At 33.1% G+C, this 18,355-nt stretch overlaps 1 protein-coding gene across 1 annotated transcript in view; it reads right to left on the minus strand.

The window, feature by feature from the left end:
- Positions 1 to 1,493: 1,493 nt before the first annotated feature.
- The window catches only part of LOC147067370 (protein Skeletor, isoforms D/E-like), a 91,675-nt gene continuing 74,813 nt past the window's right edge, over positions 1,494 to 18,355 (minus strand). The window contains exons 7-14 of the mRNA XM_085954271.1: positions 16,000 to 16,099; positions 14,036 to 14,220; positions 13,158 to 13,352; positions 11,958 to 12,185; positions 10,227 to 10,401; positions 6,114 to 6,307; positions 5,020 to 5,247; positions 1,494 to 4,672 (exon numbers count right to left, since the gene is read on the minus strand). Of these exons, the coding sequence (XP_085810397.1) occupies positions 2,003 to 4,672; positions 5,020 to 5,247; positions 6,114 to 6,307; positions 10,227 to 10,401; positions 11,958 to 12,185; positions 13,158 to 13,352; positions 14,036 to 14,220; positions 16,000 to 16,099 (3,975 nt within the window). The 3' untranslated portion in view covers positions 1,494 to 2,002. The remainder of the gene's footprint in view (positions 4,673 to 5,019; positions 5,248 to 6,113; positions 6,308 to 10,226; positions 10,402 to 11,957; positions 12,186 to 13,157; positions 13,353 to 14,035; positions 14,221 to 15,999; positions 16,100 to 18,355) is intronic.

Genomic DNA, 18,355 nt, shown 5'->3' on the forward strand with positions numbered 1-18,355 from the left:
CAGCCTACCCCCCCAACTCTTCGCCACTGATATAGGTACATAAATTTAATAATAATAATAAATGATAAAAAAAAAATATATTTACATATGTAAAAAAATACAAAACAATTAAACAGCATCATCATCCATAGAGCCGTTAAAAAAGTACCAATACGTTTCTTTCGATATAACGACCCTAATGATGCATGGTCGAAGTAGCAATTACTGAAAGAAGGCTTTCTCTAGCTTTTTCCACTCTTCTCAGTCCCCAGTTCATCCCTGATACGTATATCTTCAAACTGAATGAATTTGTTGATGCTGCGGTTGTTTAGGACCCTTTGGGTACCTTCCACTATATAACTGCATTTCTCGTACAGTTATCCACTCGTCAACTGACGTTTCGGGCCCATATTTGACGACCTCAATCTCATTACTTACACCTATCTGAATCTTAATTCATTGGTTTTGTGGTCTTTCCATGTCATGCCCAACATGAACCTTCCATGCCACGTCAATCTTTAAGATTTTAAGTTACTTCAAAATTTACCCAAGAGTGATTGGGTACATGCCAAAATGGCAGAGAAAAATTCAAATTTCTATAATTAACATCTGATTTTATTGATTTTTAGTTAGGACTTGTATTCATTTATATTGCTGAATACTAATTCGAATTTAAGCTTAGGTGAATTTTGAATGAGCTTAATGCCTTTAAAAATAACTCCTATTCATGATACCAAAGTTCATGCATTTATACAAAAGTGCACCACTCGTTGGATTTTCCGAGCTATGCTGCCAGACTATAAAGAGGTTACTATATTATGACAGTTACTATTGATTCTGAGGGTGAATCTTTGCAATAATCGGTGATCACTCAACCTTTGAAGCTTATTTTTTAATTAAAAAAGTATTTCTGAATGTTTTAGTTAGATTTACCTATTGATGTTTTGTAATGCCATCACTAGATGTCGCTAGTTGCTTTTACAATTATTTTATCAAGTAAAAAAAATCCCGCAAAATTATTATTATTTGCTTATTAGAGACCATAGACTAATATTTATATACTTTTAGTGACAATCCGAAGATGTCATCTTCTTAATTTCAGATATAGATGGCAGTAGATTCTTACTTACGTAAATTTAAAAAATAGTAACTAATGCGATTAATGCTACTAAATAATTTAATAAACAGGTATGTATCTCAATATTTATCTACTATTTCTAGAGTAGGTATCGATATTTAATTGATATCCTTTTAAGAGTAAAATTAAAAACTTATCAAAAATGAGTATTGATATTTTGTCCCATGACATATTGATAGTTAGTATTGACACCGATATTGTAACATAATTATTGATAGGTACTTGCATACAAATCAAAATTAAATTTAAGGCTTAGTATTTCATAATTATTCAAACAGATGTCACTATGTCTTTAACAGCCCACCTCCACCCTATTCCACTGTTATCTACAGGTGATTGTTTGAAGAAGGGTGTAGAAAAAAACATTTTTAGACATTATTTATTTTATTATTTTAGGAATTACAATATTTACAATAGATATCCAATACACAAGTTTTAAATGTTTCATGAAAATTTATACTGGTAACCCGAAGTACAAAAAGATTATAATAATAATATTATGTTTTTTCATTATTCATTACAGTCATAAGTAGTAATAGGTTTACGCTGATACTAATTCGAATATCAAATAAATTAATAATTATTTGTGACAAAGTATTAACCAAGTTAATATAATGAAACTTTGTATTATAAAGATATTTTTGTCAACCTTTTGGTCACAGGTTTATATTTTACAGTCTTATTTAATTAAATTTTATTCACCGATATATAAGTACCTAACACTTTCTTTAGGATTTGATTCTCCACAAAAAATAAAGAAATTTGCTAATTAGTAGAGAGCTTAGCAAATGGCAAGTGCGACAGAAGTTACTCAAACATCATTTTTTTTAAATACTTCAACAATAATATAGTAACAATATTACATTAAAATTAGTTAGTTTAACGTTAAACAAATTTAAGACCGATTAAAGCGCAGAAAGGTATTAGCACCATAATTTGCAAACTAATTGTATTTGTGACAGCTGCTGAAGCTTTCATTAAATCTCCATGACCGTGCATTGAATGATCGTGGTCGGAATGATTGTGCTGCGAATGATCGTGCATGGAATGATCGTGCATAGAATGATCATGCATAGAATGATCATGCATAGAATGATCATCATGCATAGAATTATTATTGAGCATTGGATAATCTGTGTGATCTGGCGTGTGATGAGCACTTCTCCTTACTCTGTCATTACTATCATCATCACTTTCGATTTCATCTTTCGATTCGTCGTCATCATCGTCCGATACTTCTTCTTTATTCTCAGATGCTTCATACACTAAGTCGCCCAGGAAAGACTTGGTATCATCTCCAAATAACGAGCTAATTAGAGAGAGATGGGTTGATTTGTCCTTTGTACTAAAAGCTGGTCCGAGACTACCAGGGTAGCTATGACTGTTAGATACGGTCTGTAATTTAGTGACGGGCCTGGATCCTAGCTGCCCTTCAAGTGCACTGGGTATTTCACCTTTGAATGGTCCGAATTGAGGTGTTTTTGTTAGTTGTTCTGAATTACTGGATACTTTAGCTGAATATATTTTACCTACGGCATTTTTCTGTGAAGGCGTAGTTAATGTTGAATCGGAAACTTTGTGTCCATCGTATGATACTACAGTGCCTGCTGGAAGATCAACCGCAACAGGGTGATTAGGCATTGGCTTCGATTTTTGTTCAGGGGGTAAATAATATGCGTCTACTCTATCGGCAGCCATCGCCATGTCATCATTCGGTTTCTTATTCATCAATTTTTCTGATTCTTTCCCCGATTCAGTTCCTTTTTCAGAAGGTTTTACATAAACAGGCCTAGGTCTTATATCAACATACTGAACTCCCTTATTTTCTCCGCGGGGGATTGTAATATTTTTAATTTGCATGTGACGGTCTGGAGGGGAAGGAATAAACATTGGCTCAAAAGACTCTGTCAATTGTTTTTCATAAAACTCATTATTAAGTAACTGATTAGAGCCTTCATTTTCTCGTTCTGGTCCTGAAGTATCCACATCAACCCTTCTGTTATTGGTTACCGAATCAGAATCATAATCTGTTATTCTGTCCTCTCCAGACAGAAGTGGCTCACGAATAATCGGTTTAAATCCGCCTTCAATTACAACGGAATCTGGCTTGAATCCAGTATTTACAGCAGGTCTCATGGTGATAGTTTCAGTAGTATATGAAGAATTGTTTATTAGCTCTGAAGGAGTGATAACTTGAACACCGTTTGATCCTTTAGAAGATGATTCTACTTCTTGTACTGGTTTAATTATTTCAACTTTATTATTTACAGGTTTGGGGGTGGAGAAATGTATGTTTGAAAATGAAATGTGCTGTTTCGTTTGAATCATTTGTTGATCTAATGGCATTGGGCTGTCCATAGGCTTACCCATAATAATTTGTCCCGGCTTATTCAAATAAGTGTGAGGTCCATTTTGCTGAGTTTGTTGTGGAGTACTATCTCCTCCAGACGGAAGGATCATTTGACTTCTTACAATTTGTTGCCCGATTATGGTCGGTTGTCCGAGCGTCAAAGTCTGTGACATCAAATTGGGCTTGCCTAAAATGATCGACTGCGGTGTAGTCTTAGGTGTTGTTTGAGAGTACAATGGCTTAGGCGTCATGCCATTGTTCATAATATGCTTATTTGGCAAATTAATTGGTGGTCTTCCGAAACCGTTCATCTGCGGACGATTCATCATACCGGGCATTTTGTATATTGGCTTTTTGTGTGACATAAAATTGGGCTGACCCATTATGAACGGTGGTGGAGGTGGTAGTCTAGGTGGCATGCCAATGATAGGTTTCTGCATTCCCGGTCTTCGAATTCTCATGTCCATAGGGTTGGGCCGTCGGAAAAACATGTTATTTCCCATCATTGGCTTACCATGAGGCCTCATGAATGTTTGCAAAGTCATTGGTTTTTGATTGCTAGATAAACCCATTTGGTTGTGAACATTTTTCATTTCCATCAGAAAGTCTTCATTGTTTCTTCCTGGTCTGTCTTGCATACTGCCTTGTTCGTTAGGATTGGTGTTGCCTTCTTTTTCATTTGGATTGGTGTGATGATAAACCGGGTGCCTTTCATCTTGTTGGTTTCTCATATTCGTCTCATAATTTTCTACAGAATCTAAAACCTGCTTGAATTGATTTTTGGTGATAGGAAGGTCATAATCAGGTCTAGGGTTTGACTCGGGCGAAACATTTTTAGAATTAGTTGAAAACGTATTGGCAATCGGTTCTCCATTAATTACATCATGATTGCTAGGTTTTCTGCCAATTTCTCTAATATTAACACGGCTATCAGTTGGACCGTTAAGATTATGGTTTTCAAGATTCTTAGTCGCTTGCTTCACGCCTTGAATTTTAGCTGATTCTCTTTGCTGCTCCAAAAGAAAGTTATTGTCTGGCTTTATTCTTGTAGCAACTCGGATGGACGGTCTTGATAATAAATCATCACTGACGGACATATCGTCATCGGGTGATTCGAAGACTTCATGTTTCTCACTTGCTTGAGCATAATCATCGCATGAGTCAAGAATGTTTATTTTCCATCCAAGATAACGGTGAGTGAAGCACTGAAAATTATAAAAAAGTCAGTATGAAAAATTTATTCATTGCTTCAAATTATTAATTGATTAATAATCAATACTTAATTAAAACCGTTAATAAAGCAACTAGCACATAAACACGATATGTGCTAGGTAGTGCATATACCAAGAGATTAATAATAATTGATTATGATTAGGTCGGTAGGCATTTCAAAATAAAATCAGTTGATAAATCAAATCCATAAATAATGTTTTATAGAAAATCAAAGAGCTCTTTTCCTTTATACTACATCCACAAACTTTAATGAATAAATGAAGTTTTGTTAGGTTAGTTCATATTTATTTTTAAGATTGAATAATCAATTTGTTCTCACCTGATAGTAAACAGTGTCAGGGGTGTTTCTATCTGGAGTCCAAGTGACGATTCCAGGATTACCTACGTCACATTTAAGAGTCAAAGATCTCTGATAAGCTCCAAACGAAGAGAATTCATCGGCTGGTGGCCCATCAATATCCGGAGTCCAATTGCAAGAGCGGCCTACACCCGATGGCATAACATCTCCTTTCCTGTTTATTTTTACACCTGCATATATTGAGATTTTCTAGAAAAGAAAAAAAATAAAATGAGTGAGTTACACAAATATCCCCAAATATCAAAATATGGATGTTAGCAATGCTAATTATACAATAAAGTGTGTTTTCACCGGACAAGCTCGTACGTGTGAGAAAATTTGAAGCGTCAACCTTCTAGAGGTGCAAAACCCAAGTTTATAGTAATACGATTCTCCAGAAATAGAAAGCTAGACAATCCGGAACCGGAAGGGTGATATTACGAGATTCATTATTGACAATTATGTTGAGAGATGAGATATGCGAAAAAGACAGATAATAATACTATTCATAAACGCAACACAGGAAAAAATTACAAAAAAAGATTAAATTACTGAAGTTATAATATAATATAATAGCACTTGTACACATGCATAGATTTACTTGACAATAACTATTTACATGTAAAAGTTCTGACTGTCTCACCAATCTCATTCTTCAAGAGTAAGCGAGGTGCGATGTTATCATTTTAATGGTGTTATTTGATAGGTCGTGAAAAACAGTTAACCTCAAAATGAGTCTGCGCGGTGTAGTTCGTTTTTATACCAGCAGTTTTACCACTATCGTCCTACTGCGCAGGCACAGAATCGTACACTCCAATAGTCGCATGAAAATTCAGAAGCTTTTGAACATTTTTAATCCAGGTATGCAATCTAGCAATTTGCACGACAATACATGTTTAAACGTGCATTTTTTTGATATGGCTCTGATAATACATACTGTCAGCAGTAAATTTGTGCACATGTAAACGGGGTAAGTATAATATTATTATTCTATACGAAACGAAAAGAATGGATAATATATACATAATATATTTTATGATTTAATTTAGATACGTAATAATAATAAATTTACTTACAGCCCTCTCCTCGGGTGTTTTGTGTTGATAGCCACCAACAGGATCATCGGTAATATAGAATGGATGATATCTCGCAGGAATATCTTCATCTTCTCCTGCCTCCACAACAAAAGTATACTCTTTTCCTCGGACAAGGTTCAGTTCGGGAATCAGAAGACCATTGATATACCATGAAATTCCCCAGCCGACATGTCCTGTATAAATTTAATACGTTGTCATTTATTTATTTATTTATTTTTATTTTATTTATTTATAAAAAAAGAGTATTACGGCATTACAGCTTTTGGCCAATGCGCCATAATACATAATACATACAAATATATAAAAATATCTTAATTACAAATAACAACTAATATGACAAGAAAGTGGAAAAGACAGCATGTGTGAATATTAAAGAAATATGATAATATATACAATTATAAATTTATCCTATTTAAAACGTCTACAAACATTATATAATTAATAAAAAACAAATCAACCTTTATGGTGCCATCAAATAAGCTAATTGCACGATACACAGTCATGGTTATATTAAAAGTTATTGAGATATAATCAATGACATTATTAATGGACGACGCACTCAATACAGTAGCTAGCAAATAAATTCGCATGTATAGGTAGGCGTCATGCAATTTCCATTATGCGATATCACGCATCGGGAATTTATAGCAATATGACATTTATTGTAATGGCGTAAGAGCAGTGTTTCTAATGTCAATGTTCATTTGAGCGAACCCGTTCGAACCAAACCATTCGGCAGACCCAACAAAAAGCATCAGGAATTTATAGCAATATCACCTTTATTGTAATTGCGTTAGAACAGATTATGCCATTCGGCAGACCCGACAATAAAGTGAGTGTCATTTTCTTTTCCACATGATTCGTCCATATTAAATGTCATTGGATATAATACCCAGTCATTAACTGTCAAGAAACCGGATTTAGTGGGTATAAATTTAATAATAATCAATAGTTATCAGGCTTTATTGTTTTGATATTAATTATCAAACTGTGATACATTTGACTTTCATTTTTAAGCAATTAATAAAAGACCAAAATACAGACTACATGGGTATTGTTTACCCATTGCCATCCAATCACCAAATTTAAATATAAGTTTCTCAAAATTGAGGCCATCTCTCTGTATCTTAAAGCATTACATAAAAGAACCAAATTGAATGATCTGTATATCAACGATGGTGAAAGTAAATCCATGCAAAACTGACTTTACATAATATGCAATTGAATTAATAACTTAATTACAGAATTCACAATATGTATAATAATTTATTATTATACGAGACGCTATCTTTTTTCTCTTATTATTATATGAATATAGAAACGTTTAACCAACTACATATAATTTGTTAGACATATTTTGATTCTGTACTATGGTTAAATGATAATCTTTGGAAATCACTAAGGTTCATCCAACAAAACCGCATACCTACGGTTATAAGCCACACGTCATATGGAACGTATGATTTGGGTTCATGGAGATTTTGTACATAAGCATCTGGTCATGGCCGTACACCGAATGCCTTTCTACCATAAGTTGAACAAACCGATTGCCAAATTTGACAGATTGCAACTGACAGCCCACGTTTGTTGTCGATTGTAATACTTTTTTTCTTCCGTGTTTCATTATAATTGAGTGAATTATTTTGATCATTTTAGTATTGATAATAATAATTGCTGCCTCATTTTAATTCAATCACGACTGCTTTATTCATCCAAAACTTCGGTTTCGAAGATGAAACTAACCTACAACGCCGCAAATTTTGTAAAAACAATGACGCTTTCGAATTAAACAAGAGTTTAGTAAAGACACATCAGACACAAGTTAATGAAAACCTAATTAATACAAAATTATATTTTTTTAAATTCACAATTCATAAGATTGTGCTGAAATCGCTTCATGATAAGTATTTGCTTTTTATTTGTTTACCTTCCATGAGATTTCGTACGCATTGTACGAGGGTGGGTCAATAAGTCCTTAGAAAAGCCGACAGGTGGCGCGACTAGTACTGTAAGCGGTTTGTTTTCATGCAGCGGCACTACCGATTCAGTATGCTACGAAGTTTCAATCAGATTGGTCGAGTTGTTGTTTTTTATTTTCGTACATTTAAAAAAAAAATTTGCTTGTTTACAAAAATGGAGAAAATTGAGTTTAGAGCTGTTATTAAACATTTTAATATAAAAGGGTTAACAGCAAAGGAAATAAAAAATGAGTTGGATTTAGTTCACGGCATATCTGCTCCTTCACTTGCAACTATTTATAACTGGTTAAATGAATTTAAACGTGGTCGTACATCAACAAAGGATGAACCACGCTCAGGACGTCCTGTAGAGGTGACTACACCAGAAATGATCAATAAAATCCACGATATGGTGTTAAGTGACCGAAGATTAAAGTTGAGTGAGATAATTGAGGTTACAGGGATCTCAAAAGGTAGCGTCATTTCTATTTTACATGACAAATTGGGCATGAAAAAAGTTTCTGCAAGATGGGTGCCGCGTTTGCTCACAGTCGACAATAAACGCAATAGGGTGGTGGCCTCTAAAGCCCTGTTGTCGCTCATGCAACGCAATCCGGATGAATTTTTTCGTCGCTTTGTGACTGTAGATGAAACATGGATACACCACTATACTCCCGAAACGAAAGAACAGTCAAAGCAGTGGATTGCGAAAGGCGAACCATGTCCAAAGAAGGCGAAAACCGTAAAATCAGCTGGTAAGGTTATGGCTACTGTATTTTGGGATGCACGTGGAATTATTTTCGTTGATTATTTGGAAAAAGGAAAAACAATAACAGGGGATTATTATGCATTTTTATTGGACCAGCTAAAAAACGAAATTGAAGAAAAACGGCCTCATTTAAACAGGAAAAAAATCCTCTTTCATCAGGACAATGCCCGTGTTCACACATGTTTACGATCAATGGCTAAAATTGAAAAATTGAAGTTCGAATTGGCCGACCACCCACCGTATTCGCCAGATTTAGCCCCCAGTGACTTTTTCCTTTTCCCAAACTTAAAAAAATGGCTAAGTGGACAACGTTTTTTTTCAAATGAAGAAGTCATCGATCGGACAAATGCTTATTTTGAGGACCTTCCGAAAACTTATTTTTCTGACGGTTTAAAAAAAATTGAGAAACGTCTAACCAAGTGTATTGAGCTCCAAGGAGATTATGTTGAGAAATAAAAAAAAAATACAAAAATAAAAACTGTTTTAATGCTTTTTTCTAAGGAATTATTGACCCACCCTCGTACCTAATGGATATAATATTAATTCAATAACGTTTATTCGGCATTCGGATTATCTGGCCATAATGTAATATAAATCAATACAGGTATGTACGTATGTAATAATACGTATGCAATAGCGATTTTTACACATTTCATTGCCACTATATAACTACTAGGGGTATCTAGCGACAAAATGCAAAAATTGACTTTGTGTATCGTTTTTGTTTGACGTAAGCGTCCCATAACCATCAAACTTGTTAAAAAGTGACCATAGAGAAAAAAAAATCTGTTTTTGTACAAGAAATACTTGATCCAAATATATGAGGATATCATCAAAGCACCGTGATTTGAATGGAGCATAATTGAACATGGCGGCATCCGAGTCTACAGATCCCCACGCAGTTGAATGAATGCTCGACTAGTTTGTATATAGTAATAAACTGTTATGACGTAAGGTTACATGGCAATAAAAGGCATTCGACAGCCTATTTGAATGGACTGCTATATTTTGATATTACGAGATATCTATTTTCAAAAACAGAACAGAATTTCGTCGATGTATTCGATTCTTTTTACCATCATATTTTATTTTTAAATTAGTTCAATAATGTCCACTGTTATTAACTATTGATATACCCTTCAATGCAATAGATAGATATAAGCAAAATTAAATTGGTCATATCAACATTTATTTATATTATTTTGAATATGTAATCGGTGTAAGTCACTATATTTTTAACCATTTTTATCATAACATGGATAAATAAGATTTTAAATTTGTAGATTATTAAATATGGTTTATTAGATTTGACCATGATTGTGAAGAAATATTAGTATTTTATAGAGACCTATTATATTAAGCCACCTGTAATTGCAGGATATCCTTGTTTTCCACCAGTAGGTCCCATCTGTGCATAAAAGACTCCATCTTCTGGCTCGTTACATTCGATGGGTGGTATGACCCAGGCATTGCCCTTTGGAGCAGGCTTAGGAGTCGGCACTGGTCTTCCTCCCGAGTTAGTTCTACGAGTCGCTTGTTCCTGAAGAGATGAAGTGAAAACACTTAATAAAAATATACTTGACATTTTTATATTCTGCCCAATAAGTCTGAGAGCTGCGTCTAGTATGAATGGACAAAGTACCCTGCACATAGACATCTGGGTCTGCGGATATAAATTTCATTCTTTCGTAAACAGATGAATACAGTTGAAGAATTAATTCTACCTGCTTTGCAATAAGAATGATTATTGCAAATTTTCGATTATGTATTTACAGCATTGTCATCCTATTTTGCTAATGTGACCATAGATTTATGCATATTTTATTGTGTATAAAGCTCAAATGACATTGGCAGATTGCATCTGGCCAGATCGTCTGTCACAACTGTCAAATTCTATTCTCTATGGTTTTCAAGGATCGTGAGGGATCGGGACAAAAGTGGAAAATTTTCTATTATTACGTTGTGCGATCCATTCACTAGCAAGCAAAGATTGCAGAAAGCATACAAAAATAGCCGAATACGCGCCCGCTCGCGTGCCACGCAAACGGTCGTTCATTCTACCGCTCGATTTCAACAACTGCGAAATCTCAAAAAAATGTATGGACTAGCGCTCGTCGATACACGCAAGTTGAAATATATCCATACTCGCTACAATTAGTCTTAATCGATTGGCTTGGAGATTCAAGCTCGCCTAGTTATTCATGATGTAAATTTGTAAATTAACAATAAGTATACAAAACTTTCTATAAATGTCAAACGGCCGCGCAAATTTCAACAGATGCTCGCTAGGTTTGACAGCTCAGTTTTTTTTATGTAAAATTGCGCGGGAATACGTTCAGTGTAGCCACCAATCTAAGAAATATCTAGTTTTCGGTCAACCTATATTTTTAATAATAGCAACACTATGTTTATTTTAAACCAATCAAAAGCAAGGACACACGCGATTGAATCGTTGTGTGTAATTGCAAATAGTGTTAAAATGTTGGCCACGACGGTTGTTGGATCGGGTTGGGTCTGCGCGTCTGCCAATGTAATTAAGCCACAAGTGTAGGTACCTACGCATATTGTATTGTACCTACCGACATTACAATAAGAATGATTTGCATTTAACATCTTCTGCGAACGTGTTTAGTTTAATATTGAGAGTTTCTATTTATGCCCTATTACGCACTGTCCACCAGTCGCTGGCAACCTGGTTGATAGCAACCATGTAACAAAAGAAAGGAAACCACCATTAACAAATGTAGTGGCGCACGCCAGAGTTTCTGGTTGCTGGCAACCATGGTTGCGGGAGACCAGTCGACAGTGTGTAAGAGGCCTTAGTTAGAGTTCTGGCAATAATTCTAACTGTAAAATACCATACAAAATGTGCATCTGCAGATCACATGCATGGTATTGAAACTATACATTAATACATTTTAATAATAAAAAAAAAACCTTTTAGCGCACGTAGCACCTGGGCGTCCACGGAATGGAGGTTTAATTGACAGATTTTTTATAAGGAATATTGTTAGTCATTCGACTAACCTATTGGGTCGTTAGAACAAAACTAAATACATCAAATTGTTATGTCATATAAGTAATATTGATTAGTACCCTGTATCCAGTAGTTTCACTGATATCGCTATCTGCATTATCACTTGAAAACTTATTGTTTCCTCTATTGATGCCACCATTTGTAGTCTCAACCAAGTATTGGCCATTGTTGGTGGTGGCCGGCTTTCCCCCACTTTGCTTCTTGACCTCTTCACTTCCCACATCGTCCATCTCCGGCATGGGGCAGTTCCACGTGGGAGGACGTCCAAAATCGAGGAATCTGTCATCCTGAGACAAAATAATAAAACGATTCAACCAAAGTTAATAAGTCATTATTTGGATCTTTTTAATAAATTATTTAGTCAGCCTTTTGTTTGAGTTAGTCTTATTACTCTACCAGCCAGTGGAGAAGAGACTTGGGCGTGGTATAACAGGCTACGACTATTGAATATGGAAAAATATGGAATAAAAACATATACTAAATAATATGTTATTTTCTGTATGATAATAATATGCATTACACGTAAATGTAACGTGCATGCAATATTGAGGGGCGTTGGTATGCTTTGTTGTCCTCGACCATGTCCGATCCTAATAAGATCATATTATGGGCCTTGTTTTTTTTAGGTTAGTATTAACAGATTTTGTTTTTACGAGAAATGGGCGAAACAGCCACTTGCTCAACCTATTAGGTCCATACTCTGACTCATACACAAATTGAAAAACAATATGTGTACTTGTCAGACCCAGGATTCGAACCTGAGGCCCACGACGCTATAGACCGACGCTTAAGCCATGTGGCCTTTGTTATACTTGGGTTTTATGGTCTGACCGCCATAAAAGTACCCTGCTTCAAAAGCTTTTTTATGGCAATGGCTTTTATATTTATATTTATTAATCTGTTCTGTGCTACCTACTTATGAATAGAATTAAAAACCAGTTTTGATTATTCGTGGCAATTGTGATTGTGTTATTAGATACAAAAAATTTTCATATTAAAAGATAAGTCAACGTAAACAAGACATGTCATTGTTCTCAGTTAGTTACCTATAGTCAGTGACCGAGAACAATAAAATATTTATCTATTATTTATTACCATGTTGTTTAGTTTTACATGTTTAAAGAAGGGTATATTTTTTTTTATTCGTCAAAAGAGTTTATTTTTATAGTGTAAATTTTTATAAATACCTACGATCATGACATCTCTCCAATAATTTTCTTCTCTACAGAAGCAAGAAAAAATATAGAAAAATAACAAACCTTAGGGAAGTGGGTGTGGTATGAAACTTCCTTTCTTGAATTGAGTGGCCCGATAGCCCAAACGACTGGTTGAGGTTTATCAGAGACAACGGCTCTGTCAAGTTCATCGGCAGCTTTCAATGGTCGCTGGTAGGTGACAATCGAATATCCGTTCACCATGGCAGCGTTCAACAGACGTACTGAGTTGGTTTTTTCCTGAATATAAATAAACATATTGATTTAATGCAGCTACATCTCTGATTACAAATTGCTTTAAGATATTATCTTTTTTAAATAACCACAGCAATTGCATTTCATCCAGGATCTATATTTTTGGTTATTGTAATTTTAATTAATGTTATAAATAGTTTTACTACCAGTTGTCATCCATAATAGATTTACTGCAAACGATTTTTGCAAAATTATGTTGGATCAAATTTTAAAATTGTCTCCATTTGTTATAGTAGTTATGATTGTCTCAATTCCAATCAATAAGTCATTTTTTATACCTGTTTTTGTTCATGAAATAAATCATTTCTGAAGATTTTGTAGACAATTACTGATCATAATGAATGAATTATATTTTTACCAAATTGTTTTTAGCTGGACTTCTATTGTATTTTATATTTTTTTTTCTCTTCTTTATAATGTTATAGTCCATCTATTTCGATAAATTCTGTCATCTACCAATCATTGCTAAATAGTCGGTAGGAAATATAATATTATTTTATTACTTTCATAAAGATTCAACTGTCAAAACTTTTGGGAATTGACAATAATTTATTTTTCGATTATATTATAAGCTTTCAATAATGATTCACAGATGGAAAATCAAATTATAATAATATTGTCAATTGACATAATATATTATCATTTTAATAAAAATGTTGGCTACTTACGGCAATTCTTTCATCAGGGCAACTTCCTCTGGTTCCAGCACACTGAGATTTAGCATCAAGATAGTAATCAAACGCGTATCCCTTCAGTGTGGACTTATCAACCCAAGCAACGGTGACATCACTTCCCACCATCTGACTGTGAGTGTCGTCTCCAGATATACCGAAAGACATGTATTCACCATCCTCTGGAAAGGATACAAATAAATATTTTAATATATATTTTTTATTATATTAATATATTATTATTATATTATTATTATAATAAATGTTTTATTAATACGACTTGCAACTTCTACTTCCATGGAAAAGTATTCTTACTTTAGAGTGTACTTATTAAACCATGTCTCTTTAGAAGTTTAGAGTGTACAATTTAATTTAAATCTGCACCTAAGGCCTGAAATAAAAATTCAAACTAGATTTACATAAAAAAATATTACTGCTGGCATCATTAAATTATGTTATGGATGCCGCCAATGAAGAATTGAGAATTTGAATAGAAGAAGAACAGTAAAATAAATTTTTCTGTCCCTATAATTAAGTAAAATTAAGGCGTTCTGGCAAGGCCTGAACAAAAACGATGCATAAGTGCGAGTGAGAAAGTATTCGGCACCCTTATAATTTCTGAGACACGTGCTAGAGTAAGATAAAAGGTTTACAGATGTGTGAGATGATTTGCTGTGGTGTCGCTGCCAAATCTTAGTTTGTTGCTTAACTAAGCGTCGATAACCTGAGAGCGCGGGTTGCTAAAATTGATATTTTTTGTGTTAAACATAAAGTCAGTGGTAAATATTTTAAGTTAATTAAGTAAAAAAGATGGTTCTGTGTGTTGTATTAAAATGTGGTAGCCGTACTGATAAGCAAGAAGATGGTATTACGTTTTATAAGTAAGTTGATACATGTTCGTGATAATTTATTTGTATATATTATTATATATTTTAATATCAGTGACCTAGTGTTTCTTTAAAATTACTTTATGGATATCTTTACCTAATGGTTGCGTTTTGATCGCTTAAAAATACTATATAACGTAAAAAAATAGAAAATTATATTTTAATTCTGAGCGTCTAGTGCGAGCACTTTGGGCGAGCACTAGCGAAATGGTCTATGGTCTCAAACATTTGTGTACGAATGCGTTCACTCGCCCACAAACCAAACGCACGGCACGCAGCTTCATTTAGCAATGCAGTGGGTGGCGTCTAGATGTATCTATAGTCTAAGCATTCTGGCATGACAATATTTTTATAAACTCTACAATGCCATTAAAAATCATTTCCATCCAGCAATATTATGTTAATAATATTAATGTACATAACAAAAAGCAACAAAATATTTAAACGCGTTCTTCTTAAAACCATGCTTTTTTATTTACGTCTCATTAATTGTGTTAATAATAATAACCAACAGAAGTCCTTATTCACTATCTTTAAATCTTTAAATGACAATTCTGCTGTTCTCATTATTCTAGCGTACACTACACGTTGAATGATACAATGGTGAACAAATAATGGCTGTGATTCCCTTATAAAAATCAATAAAGTAAGTTCCAGTTGGTTGTCAGTGATATGTTTTATACGACAAACTTGTTTGTATAGAAATTAATAGAGAAGGGATCATTAATTTACTTAATTTTTACACGTTAAGGGTACATCTCTATAAAAGAAGTTTTTCTCTCCTAGAATGACAAATAAAAGAGAATATCCATGCTTGGGTGCCTAAAAAATTACACCGCTCTATTTCAATTACATATTAAGCTTTATAATAATTCAAATTTAATTTTAAATATAAATTATTTAGCTGATTTCCCTAAAAGCTAAACCTGTTTGTTTTACCACTCATGTTTTGTTGTTGTTGCAAATTTTAAGTAATTGCAGTCCCATCAGTTATAAAGTGCAATGAACTTTTTAAAATAAAAACATGTTATTACATAAGTAACCGAATTATAATTTTTGACTATTAACACTCACCTAATTTGGCTACCAGTTGCACGACTACGCTCTCACCGGCTACTGCCCACCTCACTTCAAAAGCCAAGTCATCGTAGAGGACTTCACAATTTAGTTTTGACTGAAAAAATACATTAATTTAAATTAAAACCTACTCACAGATATACTAGGGATCTACCACCACCAAAAACAGCTAAACAAACCGTTTCTATAGTTTAAAATGAATAGATCTTTTCAATTACTGCTATATGGATTTTTATTTAAAGGAAATTAATATATTATAATATAATAATAATAATCTTGCTCATTCAATGGTGTAATTATGTTACAAAGGCTAATATTTTTTTATTATAATTTAATAGTGCACTTCATGACATATTTAATATCTTAACTAGGTATTCCTATAGTGAAACAACTAAATCTTGAAACTGCGCAGATTGCGATTTGTTCTACTGCGCACGAATTACATAGAGTAAATTTTATTATTTTTACCATTATTATTTCCGACTGCTCTTACATGAAGACTATTGCATCGTTTTCTCTCTTCAGCGCTGCTCTAATGCCTCTTTTACACGACCATGAATTTACTGCTGACAGTGTGTATTATCGCAACCATAACAAGAAAATTCACGTTTAAACATGTATCATCGTGCAAGTTGCAAGATTGCATGCACGGATCAAAAAGCTCAGAAGCTTCTGAATTTTCACACGATAGTTGGAACTTGCATGACATAAGTGCATGCGCAGTCGAACTATAGTGGCGAACCTACTGGAAAATATACGAACTACACTGGGCAACGCATTGTGACGTTTACCAATCTTCACTATTCTTCTTGCACCATACAATGATACAATGATAACAATGCGTCTCGCTTACATTTGAATAATGAGATTGGCGAGACATTGGCAGACACTGTAGTAACAGTTATTATCGCGATAGTTTAAGTTTAATTGACACACTATTGATGCCAGTAAATCCATGCACGTGTACAAGCGCTATAACTACGTCATATTTTCTGTCAAAACTATCGAACTTCATGCTTAGTATGTTTATAGTATCATAGACAAAATAAATAGTAAATAGCGGTTTTGGCAACATATTAAAGTTTATAATATATCTAGTTGTTGATGATTCTAGTAATAATAAAAATATTAAATATAGTGCATGGCTAAACTTAAAAAAAACCTTTGTAACAGGACTTGACACCACATAATGGGCAAGGTTAAATAATTTTACCTTCATTTTTGTTTATTTATTTTTAGATGAGGCACCCTACCATCAACATGTCAATCAATAATATAATAGGAATCATATTTGGATAAGTAAACTGTAGTAGGAACACAATAATTTACTAAAAAAAACACAGTATTCTGTACAAAAATTAAAAAAAACTTTATTATTTAAAATCTAAAAAGATATAAAATAAATATAATTAATATGTTGGTATTCAAACTTATAACAATAAAAATATGTTCGGCAAATTTTCAATTTATAAATTCTATACAATATTATATTATTTATTTTATAAAATAATAATATATTTTTCACTCATGTTTCACTGGCCAATATAATAGAGTAAATACCTATTTTTTTTTTTAATTTATGGCAATGTTCCCTATCACAATATAATGTATAACTGGTAACTTTTTGATCAACGTTTTGATGAAATAATAACTATGAATAAATTAAAATTAGGTATGTACCTATAAACATATTTAGGTAGATATGTAGATTTGTATAAAAAATATATTATTATAAAATATTGTATGTATGGTAACACTCTTTATAAAGTTTTGTAGGTAACAACATTAGGTAGGTGAACAATAAAATTAATTAAGTATAATATTATGTAGGTACTAAAATGATTTTTATTCTTTAAGAATGCATTTATTATTATAACATCAGAAAATATTAAATTATTATTAATACATTTTACCTATATTAAAATGTTATTTTCTATTTAAGTAGATATTATGTGATGTAATAAAAATATTATGCTTGGTTATTCCTATCACAAAAAGTTATTCACTGGGAGATTTTTATTTTTAAAAAAGTTCATTCATGTGAGTTTGAAATCGAACACATTTGAAGCAAATTTTATTAAATTTTGAAAAAAATACTTTTTATCGTGTTCTCAATAACATCAATTTTAAAATGATTAATATTAGTAGGTAGGTATATTGTTATGTGAAGGCCAGATTTGATAAACAAACGTATTCATAAATGTATTTCATACGAATTGAAAGAGTTTTATTTTGATCATTGTAATTTTTATCAAAGTTCAAGAACGTGCTGGATCCATTATATTTTTAGATAAATTATGTTAGTGTCTTAATTGATGCAGATGATTTAACACTTTTATTGCTTTTTTATGTC

Source organism: Rhyacophila brunnea, unplaced genomic scaffold (genome assembly GCF_057557595.1).
Source record: "Rhyacophila brunnea isolate RB1 unplaced genomic scaffold, BYU_Rbru_1.0 scaffold_4, whole genome shotgun sequence".
NCBI lineage: Eukaryota > Metazoa > Arthropoda > Insecta > Trichoptera > Rhyacophilidae > Rhyacophila > Rhyacophila brunnea.